Source organism: Dermacentor albipictus, chromosome 3 (genome assembly GCF_038994185.2).
Source record: "Dermacentor albipictus isolate Rhodes 1998 colony chromosome 3, USDA_Dalb.pri_finalv2, whole genome shotgun sequence".
NCBI lineage: Eukaryota > Metazoa > Arthropoda > Arachnida > Ixodida > Ixodidae > Dermacentor > Dermacentor albipictus.
Window position 1 is genome coordinate 112,426,083 of NC_091823.1, and position 17,214 is coordinate 112,443,296.

General features: G+C 41.9%; 1 protein-coding gene across 6 annotated transcripts in view; it reads right to left on the minus strand.

The window, feature by feature from the left end:
* The window catches only part of Pfk (ATP-dependent 6-phosphofructokinase), a 130,503-nt gene that overhangs the window by 42,916 nt on the left and 70,373 nt on the right, over positions 1 to 17,214 (minus strand). For all 6 annotated transcript variants that reach the window (XM_065440267.2, XM_065440266.1, XM_065440269.1 and 3 more), the window contains exons 17-18: positions 15,316 to 15,427; positions 14,269 to 14,477 (exon numbers count right to left, since the gene is read on the minus strand). In XM_065440267.2, coding sequence (XP_065296339.1) covers positions 14,269 to 14,477; positions 15,316 to 15,427 — 321 coding nt within the window. The remainder of the gene's footprint in view (positions 1 to 14,268; positions 14,478 to 15,315; positions 15,428 to 17,214) is intronic.

The following is a 17,214-nucleotide window of genomic DNA, read 5'->3' on the forward strand; positions in this document are numbered from 1 at the left end:
AATTATGTACTGTGCTCAGCTGATGTTGAATGTTAAAAGCATAGCTTTACCTCTTAAGAAAGCAGCTGTTTTTTCCTGGGTTCACTATTAAGCTTTGGGCAAGTTATCAACGAGCCCTGTTATATAACATTGTTAGCATGAACGAACACAAAGTAGAAAAGCAAGATGCACAGCGTGCCCTCCTACATGTCACTTCAAGTTCTCTGTTTATGTTGGTCATGTTTTGTCACATGCTACACTAATGGATTCTCACAGTAGCCAGATAACCTCAAGTCGTGTTTCATCCATGGCTTTGCACATCAAATGCCACATTCGTCTGACTGAAACACCTATACCCTATTCTTGTGGTCAAGAAAAAGAACAATAATATTTGTGCAGTTTCAGCATTGCACCTGATTTTAATGCACATGCCATATTTAGATATGCGTATATTTCACACTACAGAATACAGTCAAACGCCTAATGGCCTGTATAATGAAGGAATAATTCCATTCTAGTCCTATTGTGAGCTGTGTGGTGTGTGACATTTACCGTGAGTGACCTTTATAATGAATGAATTCAGAGGTCCCAAGAACTTCATTATAAAGGTGTTCGACTATATGTACATTAGAATCAGGTAAGTAAATACTAATTCTCATATGCATGCTTTTGAAAGTTGGTGACCAGGAAGAAACAAGGTCATATCATCATGTTCATTAAGCAATGGATGCTATGCATGTGGCTAGTGGGCAGTCCAGCAAAAAAGGGCATAATTTTTACACCACTGCTCAATTAAAATGGCTGCAAAGATCAAGATGATGCAGTGTTACGAAGAAAAAAACAAGCTTCACAATTAAAAGCATAAATTTCAGTTATTTTATATAACTAAGGCGCACGTGACACACATACGCAGTGGTGGGAATGCCCATCAGCATCTTGGAATAGCCATTGGAGCAGGCAAAATCAAATTTTTGAGCACTTATCCTGTGTTTGGAGCATTTGGAGCCTGTGTTACCCTTGCATTCCTTGTCCATGCAAGCTCTCGCCTGCATTCTAATGCTGCTTCAGCAAGGCCAAATCAAAACTGATCAAGTATCTCAACACACTCGCTCGACTGTGAGGAGTTCATAACTCGAACGACACTCAACGGTACTCAATGGGATGTAATGCTTTTGCATTAACAACTCGTAAGAAGTGCTTAGGTGTCCTCAGAATTTTTTTTGTAGCGAGGCATTTGTGGCTCAATAAAAGCTTTTGAAATTTGCTAAATTGATTCTTTGACTCTTTTAGAATACATTACAGCCAAACTCTGTCAAAAAGCAGTTAACAATTGCCATCAAAAGCCATGATGTCATGTCGAGCTGACGCAGAAACATTAAGGTGGCTTTGCCATGCATCTTGTGTTCTTGCATCTTTTCTGGCTTACCAAGCCTCTTCTCACAGTAAGAGTGGCTTTACTGGTACTGTATGTGTACAATTTACTATTGCATCTCAAATTATTTCTCTTTACTGTCCCTTTATGACAGGACCTCTTTGCAAGCTTGACATTCAGCACATTATGAATCATAATCAGCAGTGCGAGCACATAATATTCCTTATTCCACCCCTGATATACACTTTCAGGACAAAGTGCAAGGGTGAGGCCGCTTGCTTGTTCGTGTTCAATTTCTTTACCATGAGATTTACCAAATTTGTATGTACAGTAGAACCTCGTTTATACGTTCCCGTTACGTACGTTTTCCCGGCGCCAACGTTTGCGATCGAGAACACACACAAAAATATGACCCAATAGAGTTACACTCATTTGTTACCAGTTCATACATTCCTGGAAAACGCGATTTTTCGGCACCAACGTTCAGTACGTTATCAAACTGCAATCGTATGATACATTTTCCAGCTGCTAGATCCCATGTAAAAAAGGAAATGCGCGAGGCGTGTGCGGATCGAGCACAGCGCGTAGCTGTCTACCGTGGCAGCTTCACTACAATACTCGCCTGCCCGCCTCTCATGAAAACGCCGGCACACACTCAGTTTCTCATTTGGGTACCAGTAAATCTTCTCTGGGGTCGCCGCATAAGGCATTCACAGGTATCACCGCCAATCCTATTGCAGTAAGCATCTTGAGATATGTTTCACAGCATGTGGTGCCGTCTGAAGCGTAGCGTATGCTTTTAATAGGCGATAACCGAAATGCGCCACCGTTTCCTGCTACAGACTGCAATCGTATAGGTTTTCCAGCCACTAGATCTCATGTGAACAAGAAAAAAAATTTGGAGGACGCTTAAGCTTTGCCTTTAAGAGTGGAATGCGATAGCATTCAAAGATCCCTGACTGCTTCTCACGCTTCCTGGCAACTGCAGTGTATGTGACCGCAATGTTTACCGGGGAACGCTCGCAGCGAACGCTACGTATGAACGTGGGCTTTCTGGTAGAAACGTGGCCTCTTGCGTGGGCCACAATGCGACGGAGACGAGCACCATCTGAGAGTGTTTCAAGGAAGCGGGCGTGCCACTACGTGGACTCCGAGATATTCATGCGCCAGCATGCACGAATGACTGATGCAGGCGGCTGTCTATGGATTGTAGAAACGCTGGAAAAGAGGTTTGTTTGAGTTTTCGCATAACAGAATTGTCTTTTCTCGTATATTCAAATTACAATCCGAAAGCTATCATGTTTGTAGGTTGTGCGTAAGTCGCACTTTACGATTTTTCTACGTATTTTAGCTTGAGAAATACAATTAGTTCAATAAGTTCCTCGCGCCATGTGGAGGGATTGGGTATGGATGATTTGAAAATCTTTTTGCTGAAATGACGTCCGATGCCGAATTTTCTGTGACACGAAGTCCTTAATGCTATCGCATTAAAAGGCGCAAGGTGCGCACGATCGAGAACGGTATATAGCCGCCCGTCTCACGTAAAAACAATGGCGCGTGCAGTTTTTTTTATTCCGGCACCAGCAGATCTCCACCTGGGTCGTCGCGCGCCGCATTCACAGCTGTCACCACCAAACATATTGCGTTAAGCATCTTCACCTATCTGTTTTACAGCATGTGGTGCGTAGTGTCATGTATGAAACCTTATGCGTAGTGCCATTGGTAGCATGCTGCATGCTTTGAGTAGGTGATAATCCAAACGCAGCGTCGTTCCCTGCTGCAGGCGGCATCACGTAGGCATCACGTGTCACTTCAGCGGCATCCGGCGTCGGCCTCTTAAAACACCACGTAATAAGAAAACAACAAAGCACATCTCTGGCCACCGGAGCACTACCAGCTAGATGCACACAGGCGGCAATAGTTGAGTCTGTCAGTTTCTTTAGTTACTTCAGATCGTACCTTTTCCCAGTTAGTACGTTTTTCTCACGGCTTTCTTCCAAAATGCATGAACGAGGTTCTACTGTATTACCAAAGGCAGTTGACAAAGCGTGAACCCTGGTGTGGTACCCGATCACCAAGCGCACATTTATAAATCCCAATGCTAGAACCAACGACCTCGAATTCTTTTGAAAAGTCGCACAGTACAACGAACAAAGTCGCAAGCAAGCAACAGGGATAAGTACACTGTGCAAGAATGCATCAGCCCTCTATCTGTAAAACTACTGCATTAATAATACAGCATGGCCACTAAACCCATTGTAGCCTCATGACTAGCACATAAAAATAATGTTGAAATGAATTCTATTGGCTGTCACAACAGCCGTCTCACTGGCTGTAACACCATGAACCAATGCAGGCAATGAATGCAAGTGTCACGCTTTGTATGCATTGCGTGGTAGATTCCCAACTTTTGCACCACCAAAACTATGTTGTGGCACAACAATCGTGCAATTTAGGTAAAAAAGACACTTCTGGAGCAGTATGCAGCAATAAATGCCATTCACTGCAGATTGGCGCAATTGGCCCCGCATTCCCACCACTGCACACAAAATGTTGAATCGATAAGGGCGTCTAGCATAAATGACTCTTCTAGCTAGTGCTAACTTGTTTGCAGACAAATTTTAGACGGATGTTGCATTTCAGTGTGCGCTTTGCTTGATACAGTGGGTGGATGCAATGCTTGCGTGTTTCATGCAGAACAAATGAGAGGTATGTATATACATAGCAGTGCCAGAGAAAAAAAAATGTCTTTCTCTGCAGAAGGAAAACAGTAGGGTGAAACTATTCCACATTTCAATGTCCATGCAGTGGGTGTTTCAACATGCCAGGACAGAAGCATCACCATTCATTTCAGTAAGATGATTACTTTTCTTCAGCACTGCTGCGGACAAGCTGTAGTGCTGATTTTTTTTTCTGGGAAGAACATACAAAGAAACGAAGCTTCTAGGGCATGGTATGACTGTTTTGCCTATTGCAGTTAAACATTTGACAAACATGCAAACGAAGACAAGCAGTGTGGTGACTTTGATGATCCTTAATGGTAAGACCACATAACGGAAAAGGAATGTCAAGGCTGTTTCAGGTGTTCTGCATGTCAAGTAGATAGTCGCCAAGTTGAAAGGGAGAATTGGCGCATGAACAGTGGCCTGAACACCTCAGTCCTTCCCGCTGAGAATTTTAACATATAGAAGTTTCGAGTAAAGGGAATGAAAAATTTGACGTGGATTTGTTAGGCAATAAAAACACAAAGTGACTATTCGAGAGACAGCCAAGGTCGCAGACTTTCAAGCAAATATTTAAGAGTCTTGCCACATTAAAACAAGCAACAAGAAAGCAATGATGACTGAAGTTGCACAGAAGATGAAGCAAGCTTAGCCTGAGGAAAGCTGGCAAGACATTGCTGAGTCTGATCCCCAGCCACGAAGCTAAAAGCTAAAATCCTGCCCTATTATGGGCAAATAAGATGTGCACAAGTAAGTGACAACAAATGCTCCTTTACCACTTTTAGCTATGTTGTGCGACACTGTCATGACTTCCACTTACTTTAAAGCCTGCACCATTTCTTTAAACTGGATACACAGCAATTTGAAATCACTCTCTTTGCGGCCAACCTCGTAAACTATATGAAAAATTTAGAAAAGTTGGCAGGTATGATGATGCCTTTACATAGAGACAGTGTAGTACAGTCTACTGAAAACTCTCCACGTCACTGTAAAACCTGCTTTTATGGTTATTGTGAGCCAACCAACCAAAAGGATGCCGACAGGATGCATTTTGGGAAAGTTATCTGCTAACTGCTCTAAGATCAATCGCTGACTAAAAAACTGTTTAGGCAAGCTTTGTGCATGTGTTAAGTAACTCATGCCAAGTTTCTTCCATTATGCCTGATCATAGCTTGCATTCAATTCTGAGCATCTGGTGCTTAAGGGTTAGAAATACTGCAGAAGGCCGAAAGTGCCACTATTTAGTCATCGGACACAGTGGTTCGAAGATCTGGCCTCTGCAACTACTATGTTACTGCATCCTTCCGTTATACTGGCAAAGGCAGCCATATAGATGCAACTAATATTCCCATCACTATTACCTGGGCAACAAGGTTTTTTACGAGTCATATGTGCAAGAAACTTGGGCACTTCAAGGCATTTGCATTACATTGTATTCAAAATAAAGTGGCTAGTAAAAAGACAACTGAACTGCGCCACATATTGCTCCATATGTTGCCAAGTTTTGCATAAGGCTCCTCGTCATGTAATACTGACAATGCTGCTGATCTCTCCCAATGACGATGATTTAACCTATGATGCAAGTTAAGCATTATAATGGTTAGCGTATAATTTCCATAATAAAATGCCCTTTGCTGGGATGCTTTTTTTTTTCTATCCTCACTATTCAGTTGGATTTGCACTGGCTCTATGTGTAGTAGACTCAGTTTGATTCTCATTATCTGTATAATTCTAGTTATTCAGTCTAGTTATTCTCATTAATTATTCAATGACAACTGTGCATGTATTCATTTTGTTCTCCAGTTCATTAAAACATATCAAGCACATGCGCTGTTTTGATGAAAAATGTATGAAAGCTATCATAATCACAAACCATCATCATAAAAGGAATGCATTAGTCATTAGTACTTGTAGCGAAGATCAGATAACAAGCAGTAACTTATGAATTTCTGAACAATTCAGAAAATTCACAGAAAAGAAATGTGTTCAATGCATGCCACTTAAAAAAATTACAGAGGCACAAAATGTTTGTTCAGTGCACTAATATCTAGCCAACTTATTTTGTCATTTACCAAATCTTGTGCTAAAAGAAAGAAAATACTTTTATGCAAGGTACTTTGGTATTTGTTAGTGTGGCACATGCTTACTCGTGATACATGTTTACCTTGAAATTTGTCATGATATATGCTCATGTTACACTAAATTCATAGTTCAATGTATCGCTAACCATTAACAAATGTGTCAAACACAAATACACGGGCGGATCAATATAATTTTCAAAGGTTTACATTTCCTGTAATTTGCTTTCAAATGTTTAGAACTAGGCCTGATGTTACAAACACAGCAAGAATAGACAAATGAAGTAGTTATCTGCCCATAATTCTTATCCTGTTAGCAAAAGAGTTAACTATCTTACATTTGTAGCTGTAAGATCTTGCATATCTTGCAGTTACAAACGTGCAGGCGCCAGATAAACAATGAAGGTTTTGTGTACAGGTGTCAATAGCTAACAATGCTAATGCTAATATCTACTTGAACAATAAATGTAAAATAGTACAAAATTAAACACTGAAAACTGACTAAAGAAACACTGCAAAACCACATAAAGCATCATGAGTGCATAATTTAAACCAAGAAGGCACCACACATTTTTTTCCCTTTCCATTTGCAGATTTGCAATGTCACTGAGGTTTCACTACTAAAGAAAGAAATGGCAGTGGAGCTGAGTTGCATAGGGTGCAGACACTTCTAGGGGAAAAAATGCAAGAAAGGCAAGCACGTGCCACTTGCTAGTAGGTGTTCAGGCACCAGCCATCTACCAAACCAGCAGAAACAAACATAGCAGCTGGCAAGAACATGCACACACAAAAAGAAATGTAAAGTGTATGAGAGCATTCAGGAACTTAAAACTAACATACACATGTGCAAAAGGAAACAGAAGACAAAAAAAAAAGTTAGAAAAGTATTTACATGCAGACAGGCAGCAGGAAACGTGTGGAGCTCAGCAATCTTCATCTCTCCGGTGGCTTCTCTCGGCGACGCGCACATCATGTGCTGGCCAAATTTCTCTTCGCATTTCAACCACCGTCTTCGGTAGAACCTATGAGTCTAACCTGGACTAGCAAGTGGCTTGCAGCTGCTTCTGTTTGGCAAGAAGGTGTACAACTAACTTCCAACTTTTCAAAAACTATCATGAGGCACTGAAACACGACTGCGGCAGCCATAAGTAACCATTCCAATACAACATGACGTTGGTATTGTTGGTGATAGTCATAATAGAGCCTGTTGAGAGCAAATTAAACAGCATGATGAAAGCACAACAACCATGCAGTGCCCCGTTGTCTGTCATCTGCTCTGAACATGTCCCATTAGTATAAGAAAAACTCATGTTCGACTAATAAAAAATATGCCATGTAACCCTTTAAATCTGTTTGGAAGTGCAATATTAAGCTTTCTGGCTCTCTGAAGTTTCAACAAGAATTAGTCCACATTGTGACAATATTTTCTTTTTTAGCAGCCAATAGCCTGGTCCCCTCTGTCTAAAAAACAGTGAGCTCTGTCTTTCTTTGGTATAGTTGTACACCATATATAAGTATTAAACTGTCTAGAAGGACAAAACTGAAGTTCAGTACAATTAAGGTATACAAATGAGATAAAGTAGCGAGCTACAAAGCACTACCGGAAAGTAAGACCTGTTTATCATGAAGGCATTTGCGTAAAGGGGGAGATAGAAAAAAAAAATGCATGCAGTTCAGTTCTGAATACAGATGTACAGGTACCATGCATATGTGCTATTTTAAGATAAACCTACAGAAAATGAGAAAAGAAAGGTAACTTGCCTTGGTAATGTGGTTTTACAAAAAATGAAAGTAACAAAATGTGGTAAATGCAGCGGCTGAGTATCTACCAGAGTATTCTTATACAGTTAAATCTCGTTAATTCGAACATGCTTAATTTGAACTTTCGGTTTATTCAAGCTGACGCTATGGCCCCGTCAGTCATGTGTATTCCAATGGCTGAAAACGCCCAGTTATTCGAACATGCAAGCATTTGCGATTATTCATTCGAACATACTGTGCTCTGACAATGCTCTTAGCAGCACGCCAAATCACGTGGTGGTGCCTCCAACCAGCATTCATTTGAACCTGCCATAGAGGAAGGGTGTAGGAGGAATCCGTCAAAGCTGCGTGCAAAGAAAAAGCTACACAAAAATCTGAGAATTGTCTACTAATGCATAAGCATTATTAGGTTTGGCTGCGACTTTGTTTTTGCTTAGTTGCTTTTCCTAGCTTATGAGCATCTACCCATGGCCTTTTTGGTGGCAAAGAATGCTTAGGGCTTAGTAGAAAACTCAGATTTTCTCGCCGCATTCAATCCCTTCAATGAAATCGTATCAGTTGAGCTGGAACGCTGGCCACGAGCGCACTTCAACGTAGCAGATCGGTCGAAAGGGAACAGCAGCTGCTGCAGTAGAACTGAGGTGTTGCGTGAGGGAACAGTGCATCACTGCGATGCCATGTCACTCTCGCTGTTGCTCTCACAAGCCTGTGCAACGCGCGCGTTTCTTTTCCACGCAAGTTCTCACCTACGGTCTGACTGCGCCTTCGTAAGGCCCAATGAAAATGCGCCAAGTGTCCTAACGTGCTCGCTTGCCGATAAGGTTTTCATAACTGGAAAGACGTTTAGCATCACTCAATTGGACATTGGGCTACCCCAAAAACTCTAGTTGGCCCAACCCCCAAATTTCAAGCTGGTCCAACCCCCAAATTTCAAGTTGGCCCAACCCCACATTTCAGTTGGGCCACCCCTACCCCTATACTTCAATTTGACCCACCCATAAATTTGAACTGGCCCACATGCAAACTTCAATTTGGCGTACCCCCTAATTTCACTTAGCCCATCTCCAAATTTCACTTGAATCACTCCCAAATTTAACTTGACCCACCCCCAAATTTCCAGTTAACCCAACCCCAAATAGTTAGCCCACTTCCAAATTTAAGTTGGGCCACCCTCAAATATCTGGTTGGCCCACCCCCAAATTTAAGTTAGCCCACTTCTAAATTTCAAGTTGCCCAACCCCAACTTTCAAGTTGGTCCACACTGAAACTTCAAGTTGACCCACTCCTACTATAAGCTTCCCACGCATTTTCTAAAGAGCTCTATGTATCTCTATCGGTATGCTCTCATTTTATTTTTTGCTTGAGATTGTTCCTTATCGCTCAAAAGCTACCAGTCATCTACATTTACACTATCATAATGATTACCGTATTTACTCACATAATGATTGCACTCGCGCAGCCCTGAATTTTGTCGTCAAAATTCAATTTTTTTCTTTCCCGTGTAATGATCGCACCCTGAACTTGTCGCAGCGATATGTCGTGTGCCAAGTCTAGCTAATGATGATCATGCTTACAATCTGTCGAATGCTACGCAAATGACTCTTGAAGACATACCAGGCAGTCTCACGCACCCAACATTCTTAAGCAGATGCTCCATTTCATTCCTTTCATCACTTCCGCCCTTCCATGAAAAAAAAAAAACTACAACCAAACTTGCCTCGGCTTTATTATTTGTAGGCTTCATAACGGTTTTGGTCAACAACAACAACATAAAGGGCACCTTTCAATTTTTCTCGTCTGCACTCGTGGACACGTAACAAATCACAAGTGGCAACGATAGTGGCCATGTTTACATGGATACGTTAGAAGTGTACCGTATTCATACACCGACGCTTGTAACACAGCTAAGATAGTTGTCCACCCTTAGCGGAAACATGCTGTATTAGGATAGCAGTGAAGACAAATGCCGCAGTTTCCGCAGCATGCTCACCGTATGTTTCTATGTCACTGGCAGCTAAGTGTGCCCATCTCTGTTTCTGTCCCCTCAAAGTGGACATGGCTACGTTATTGTCACAAACTTGCCAATATTAATGATATTATTCATTACTTATACGGAAGAAACTGTCTGAATGCGCGTAGTGTACTCACGAGAAGAAAAATAATCGTGTGTGGCGCATTCAGCTTGCTCTGCTGGCCGCCATTTTTGTTTTGGTGTCTCGCACTGACAGCGGCAGCCATCTGCTTGTCGTCCCACAGCAAATGCAGGATGAAAAATGAAAATGTTTCTTTTCTTGTGAAATTTAACCCGCATAATGATTGCACCCCTGAATTCGCATCAATATTTTTTTACATAGAAGGGCGATCATTGTGCGAGTAAATACAGTAAGTGTCTTAACTTTGCAAATTACACATATTGTGCAGATACAAGGCATTACACTTTTGATGTGACAGGGCTGGGGAGCTCGCCAAAGAATTCTTCCGCATTAAAAATAAAACCATGGTGGAAATTTGTGCGCAGGTGTGTGCAAGCATGCATCGCCGATTACTTCTGTTAGTGAGAGGTGTACTGTACAGTCAATGACCGATTTTCCGGACTCCCAATTTTTCAGGCATGCCCGATAATTTGGATACTTTCGCGGCAATGCTATGCACCCCACATTTCGGACGCAAAAAACCTTCGCCGTCTGATTTCCCCCACTTTTTGGCATGACCTCAGGTCCGAAACGGCATTAATCGAAACGTTAATCAAGGCATTAACTACCCCCGCCATTTTGATTACCTCGCTGCCTCGAGCCGGCGCTCTCGCACGCAGAACCGCTGGCAGCCGTAGCCACACCGCGGCAACGCTAGGCCTAGCTACTTCGACGTTCGCTACCAAGCTTCTTGCTGTTTGGTGCCGTGGGTTTCATTGAAACAATTCACCGCTGTTAGCAATGGCGCCGACTCCACCTTTGTACTCCTCGCCAATGGCTCCGGAGCGCGGAATGCATGGCCCGTGGCCCGGTTCCCGAAAGTCAGCTTCGCCCAATACAGTAGTGTTTTGCGGTGAAGCATACCAAAAGTTAGAAGGGGCAATTGTCACGGGAGATGGTACGCTTCCTTTAATTATACACGCGTGCAACCACCGTCTCCTGTCACAGTCCGAGCACCAATACGCCTAATAAGTGTACTGGCAGGCCTTTAGAGTTATTTCGGATGTGCCTGTGGCAATTTGAGCCCTTGGAGGCCGTAAAAAGCACGCATTCATTTTTTTCGGACCGCCTGGTTTTTTGGAAGTTTTCGCGGCTCTAGGGAGGGCGAAAAACCGGACGTTGACGGTAATTTGTAAATATGTGTGAATAAATTTTCTGGAACTTCCCACTCGTGTGTTAGCTCAGTGCACTTGCGCCACTGCAGGTAAGTCCTCCATTCAATTAGCTTCCTTTACTTCGAACTTCTTTTAATTTGAACAAATTTTCGGGCCCCTTCGAGTTCGAATTATTGAGATTCGACTGTACTAGGTGTTTTACGCTGCCTTAAGTTCCTGCAAGGATACCAGTAAAAACAGATATGTTGGCTCTTAACTCTAAAAGCACGAGAAAAGATAAAGATGAGGTTTTTTTTTAAATGTGCACAAGTATTGCTTACACTGCGTTTTACGCTACAATTTTTCACCTATACTACAAGGCCTGTTAAAGTGATAATGTTACAACGCATTTCGTAATAGCAATGACTGTTGCTATCGCCAAAACAAAGGGTTAACACTTTTGAAGATATATAAACATGAAAGTAAAACAAAAAACACTATTTGAAATGGGAAAGGTGTACAAAAAATTGCAGATCAAAGCATAAAGGATTGTGTTGATGAGATTCATTTTTTTAATCTGTCATATTCTTCTCATATATGCATGGTACGCTGATCAAAGCACGAAATAAGCTGACCAATCCTAAATAATTTTGGTACTGTACTATGATAGCGGTGCACAGTTAAGACTGCCGCTATAAAGAGCTAGGCGTGTAGATTCCAAAGGCAATTCACACACAAGCCACAAGTGACTGCAGTTACTTCCAGATGTGTGCACAATGTAGCACTAATTGCATGCGGAGTGATCCAAACCTCTTGTGTACGAATGCGTGAGCTCTCGCTTTACAATATGTTTAACTACAGCTATATGGAATATGTCTCTAACATTTTTCCAGTGTAGAACTTCTATGCCTGTTTTATAGCATTCAATGCACATGCTACAGTCGCATCTGAATGGCTTTCCATGTAGTGCTAAGTTAAAGCAACAACCTCAAGGTGTGCATTTCAGTCACAAACACAGCACGAGATTGATGGAGTGGCGTCACAAGAGAAACACATTCCACGTGGTTGCCACCTTTAAAGAGAGCTTGATACAAGATAACTCGGATTGATCTTTGGTCACGTGAGACGTGGTCTGTATAGAAGCACAACAAAATAATGTAGGCTTTTTTGTTGTTTTCGTTGTATGAACTGCACATGCTTCCAGGTTTGAAGGGCAATTACTTTGCTCAGTGCTTGCTAAGTGAATGCTCCACACGCAATCCACACAGAGGAAGGGAAGAGAGATGAAATTAGGCCACTTAGGCGTGGTTGGTACAGGCTGCAAGCAGTATAGTGTGCATCTGCTAAGAATCATATTTCATCCAATGAAATGCCTCAGAAGGTTTTCAGGATGGGTAGGAATGAGTGCAAATGATTATGACAAATGAGAAGCACGCAACACAAGAAACTGACAAAAACAATCCACCTTGCCGACTATGTACAAACTGGGGTTCTTAAAAGAAGTTATTGGAAGAGGAAGAGTAGAAAAGACTAAACAAGTGATGACAAGCGGCCATATGTGCACTGTTTCGAACGAGGTTCACTTGAGAGTTATTCTGAAATTCTTTTATTTAGCCGCAGTGTGAACTTGGCCGCAACTAAATTTAGGAGCAATTACCAAGCAATGCTGTGCCAGCTGCAGTGTGACCGATGGTGTTGCACAATGACAGAGAGTTTTTTTAAAGTCAGCTTCACCGCAATACAGCCATATCGTGCGGTAAAGCATACGAACGCCGCAAAGCACTTTGTGAGCTCTACGAAAGCATCGCACTTAGAGAGCTACAATTATCACTGTGCTAGCAATTATATAGACCCTCCAGGTGCATTTCTGCCATCATCATAGCCATTTGTGTGATGTTCCGTATAAAGTCCAAGTGCAATAATATCATGGCCAAGCACAGTATACTGTGTGTGCGAGTGAAAGCGTGCGAGGATGAGCCGACGATGGCAGCTCCATCTCGCACTTGCAAGGGAGGAAAGTGGGGAGGAAGTGTGCCGTCTTCCATTGCGTGCAAGGCACCATGGGAAAGGAGGGGGGAGGGGCGTTCTGCTCCAGCAGCTGCTGCACATGGCGCAGGCCCTATCTTGAAAGAAATCTGCGATGGGGACAATGCGCCAAGTGCTGATAGATTCGTGTACAGTGTGTTTTCACTGCTTAGTTTGCGTAGAAGCGAGAGGCAGCATGAAGGTCACTTCACTTGCTGCTGCTGCCGTGCTTACTCGCTCCAACGTTTTGACAGCGCGTTTCCGCAGTCATCGAGCGAAATGTGTTCATGTTCGCTTGTACGCGCATCACACCATGCTTGTTAAATTAGTTCGCGAATGTTTACAAATTCATATGGCCAATAAGAATACTATCCTTACTTCATATAGCTGTCTACTAATTTGCTATTACAATCGACGCTTCACCCTTTGGGTGGAACTGCGACATTTTGTTTAAACATCTTCCTAGAGAAGGCCAAAAATTGACGTTTTCCCTGAAAGATTTATGTGAGTTCAACACATTCACTGTCCCCTAAGCGTCATAGAGACAGACGCTGTCACTAAAGGGGTAGCTATTGGGGTCACCATAGGGGTCAGGCATGTGCGTCCACACTGGTCAAATTCGAATCATCAAGCGAATGCCAACTTTAGGATCGAAATAACGAAAAATTTGGGCCTATAGAGAAGCATGGTTGCCAGCCAAGACTTTTGGCTGAGATTGAATTAACTGAAAAATTAAATTAACCACAGCCGAATTAACAAAAGTCTACTATATCTGTTACACGCCGATATCAGTGAGAAACATATTATACTGACTCCGTTATGGTGCATGATTAGTTATATCCATGTTTGTTAGCATGAGGTTCAACTACCAGGCTGCACACCCAGGCTGCAAACATATTCAGCTTTTTCTTAGACCCCATGGATTGTAAACTTTTGATGCCAACTGCATGTTCTGCATCTGCAAACACCACGTGCAGCACTTCTGCTTGACCAGCTAGATGTGCATAGTTCATGTGCACATGAGTACCATGTGAGTGTACGTACTTCCAGTCGGTCCGCGACTTGAGATCCTGCACGGGTGTGAAGTAGTACTGCCGCCGGATGAGACCCAGCAGGCATGCGGTCTCAGGAGTGGTGGCGTTCACAACGCCATTTGGCTGCATGTGGCCCTTTAGCTGCATCACAAGCCACTCAAAGGCCCGAGTGGCCGTCTTGGTGCCAAAGTTGCGATCAAACGGCGACGGTGTGCCACCCTGCACGCAGACGGGGAACACGAAGGAGTCAGCCATTAGCACTGTATGCAATTAAGCCCTTCCACTTGCCGTCTCTAAAGCACGCGTGGTAAGAAAGGTATGTTTTCTTTCCTTTCTGCCACAACGCGACCTTTCTGTTTATATAACTGGCATATGTGTCGCCTTTTTCATCTCTTTTGAGTCGACATAAGTATCCTTTTTGTCAACAAGTGTCATGTGACTGAGGAGGACTTCCAGAAAAACTCTCCTCATAGTCAACTTTGAAGTATCGTAACCCTTGTTCTATAGTAGACAGAGCAATAAGGTTGGCCTTATTGAGTTCTGTCAGGATACAGAAGCCACTGATACACGAAATCTTCAGCGAAATCTGAAGAACCAATTCACAGCAAATTAATGCAGTGATATAAGCCGAGTATGATGCTAGAAAAATGGATAATCATTGTATTTGGGAACAAAGAACTAAAGAGAAAGGTTCTGTTGAAGTTAAGATAATATTAAGTAAAAGAAACTTGCATAAAATTAGGATCAATTGAAGTAAATAAGTATGGACTTCATATTTGAAATAGGCACGTAACATTTCATATCTACAAGGCCTCAGTACCATAATTCATATTTGAAAGATCTTGAAAATTTTTTGGCCTATAATTTCACTCCTCCCTTAGAAACATGGACAAAAGACATCTGCTTTATGTTGTGTTCTCCCTTCATTGTGCCGAGTTTCAAGGTGACTTATGGTCCCTAATTCACCCAGCTTTCAGCTCCACCAACCAGAATAATATCTTGGGATGATGGGAAAGCATACACAGAACACTTAACGTAAAAATGTAAAGCCACTTACCTGTTGCATGTGACCCAGAATGTTTTGCCTGGCAGTGAATACATCTTTTCCTTCCTCGCTGTACAGTCGGTAAATGAAGTCTGTTGTGTAATTTTCATTGGCTTTTTCATTTCTGAAAGGTAGAGAGAATGCAACGACTGACACGCCTCAATCAAGTGAGTATGGAGGAAGCACTGTTTTGCAACAAAACGTCAAGGTGAACATAGTATTCCGATATGAAGGTAGGAGCAACACATAAGAAATCTCTGTCCAACACACACCCATTTCGCAAACATTCTTACGATAAGAATCTGCCAAAAGGATATCCATCAAAGATCCCAGAATCAAAATTCAATGCACACACAAGAATAAAAAAAGGGGTTAAACTGTATAATAGGCTCAAAGAACTAGCAGCACCTGCATGAAACTATATAGTCAGCAATTTACATGGCATGAAAGAGCATTTAGGTACTACAAGAAACCTCACACTATTTTAGCCACTATGATTGGTGTGTGCTCAATAATAGCTCACACTTCATGAGTGTGTGTGTGTGCAGGTGCATGTGTGTGCGTGTGCAAGTGCATTCACATGTGCACCATAGGATGTGATACACAAATTGCCTAACCATGACTTGTGACAGTTATAGACCATTTTATTCTGCCACAATTTGTTCACAGTCTATAGTGCTCTCACTGGAGAGCACACTAGACAGATGCACATCTTATTACCCGATTTAAATAAAGAGAGAAAATGTGGATGTGGCAACTAGTTTCAATCTCGCTGATAGGAGAATGCGAAGAAAACATTTTTAAGGGCCTAGCTTGATTACATATTGTTCCCACACTGTCAACACACTAAAATGTATTCTTGATTGGCAATCCCTCTGAAATAGCATTAATTACATACTACAAGAATGTGGAATGTATGACGTTTTCTTTAAAATCACTTTGCATTCTGAGGAAGACTGCCTCACACTAACAGCAACACCAGCAAGTAATTTCATTTTCACTCGAACTCTAAAAGACCATTCTGGATGTTGTCCTTTCGTCGCCCTTGTAAGACAAATACAACTTTACAGACTGGAATTTAAACCGTCCATAGTTTAGCCTGCGAGACTGCTGCCCGCTTAAAAAAAAAAAACGGAAAAAAAAAATGAGGAAAACGAAAAATTAAGACAGCGCCAACTACATGACAAAGACTAGCTTATTAACAAGACTTTTGTCAAGGCCCTTAGCCATGACAAAATGCATTATGTATGTTACACTGAATTTGATGCTTCAAAATGGCAATTTAAACATAGGAAGCTTAGTGCACTTGTCCTGTGCCTTGTCCTGTCTTCATCTTGTCCTGTCGTGTTTGAGCTAAAGTTTATTATGAATATGCACGAAGCTTGCAGGGACACCAAAGAGAAACACAAAAATCAGTTTAGACTAAGAAAGCATTCTTTGAAAACAGTATTTTAGTAATTTTGCTATAATGAGTTGACTATTAGACGAGAAAGAAAATTGAAAATTAAAGTTCATAAAAAAAAAAGAAATTTTTGCACCAGAACCCCAGCATCGGTAAGCCAGTGTGAATCCACAGATTTCAAAACATTTCTTTGCAATTAGGCCGTCCACAGTTGGTTCAATAAAAGTTCTTGAAACTTGCCATGTTCAATCATTGGCTCTTTTAGAACACAATGTAGTTCATTTTTACTGATAAAGAATCAACTAGGCCCATGAAGGCGTCGTCAAAATCCATGATGTCAGTGCAAGCTGATGTGGGAACTTCAAGGTGGCATTGACGCCCATCTTTTCTTTTTGCGCCTTCTTTAGCTCAACAAGCCTCTTCTCACAGCAAGAGTAGTGCTTTTTGTTATTGTAGAAGGGCAATCCAAAAATACATGTGAAATAATTTTTCTATTTTGTGTCCCATAA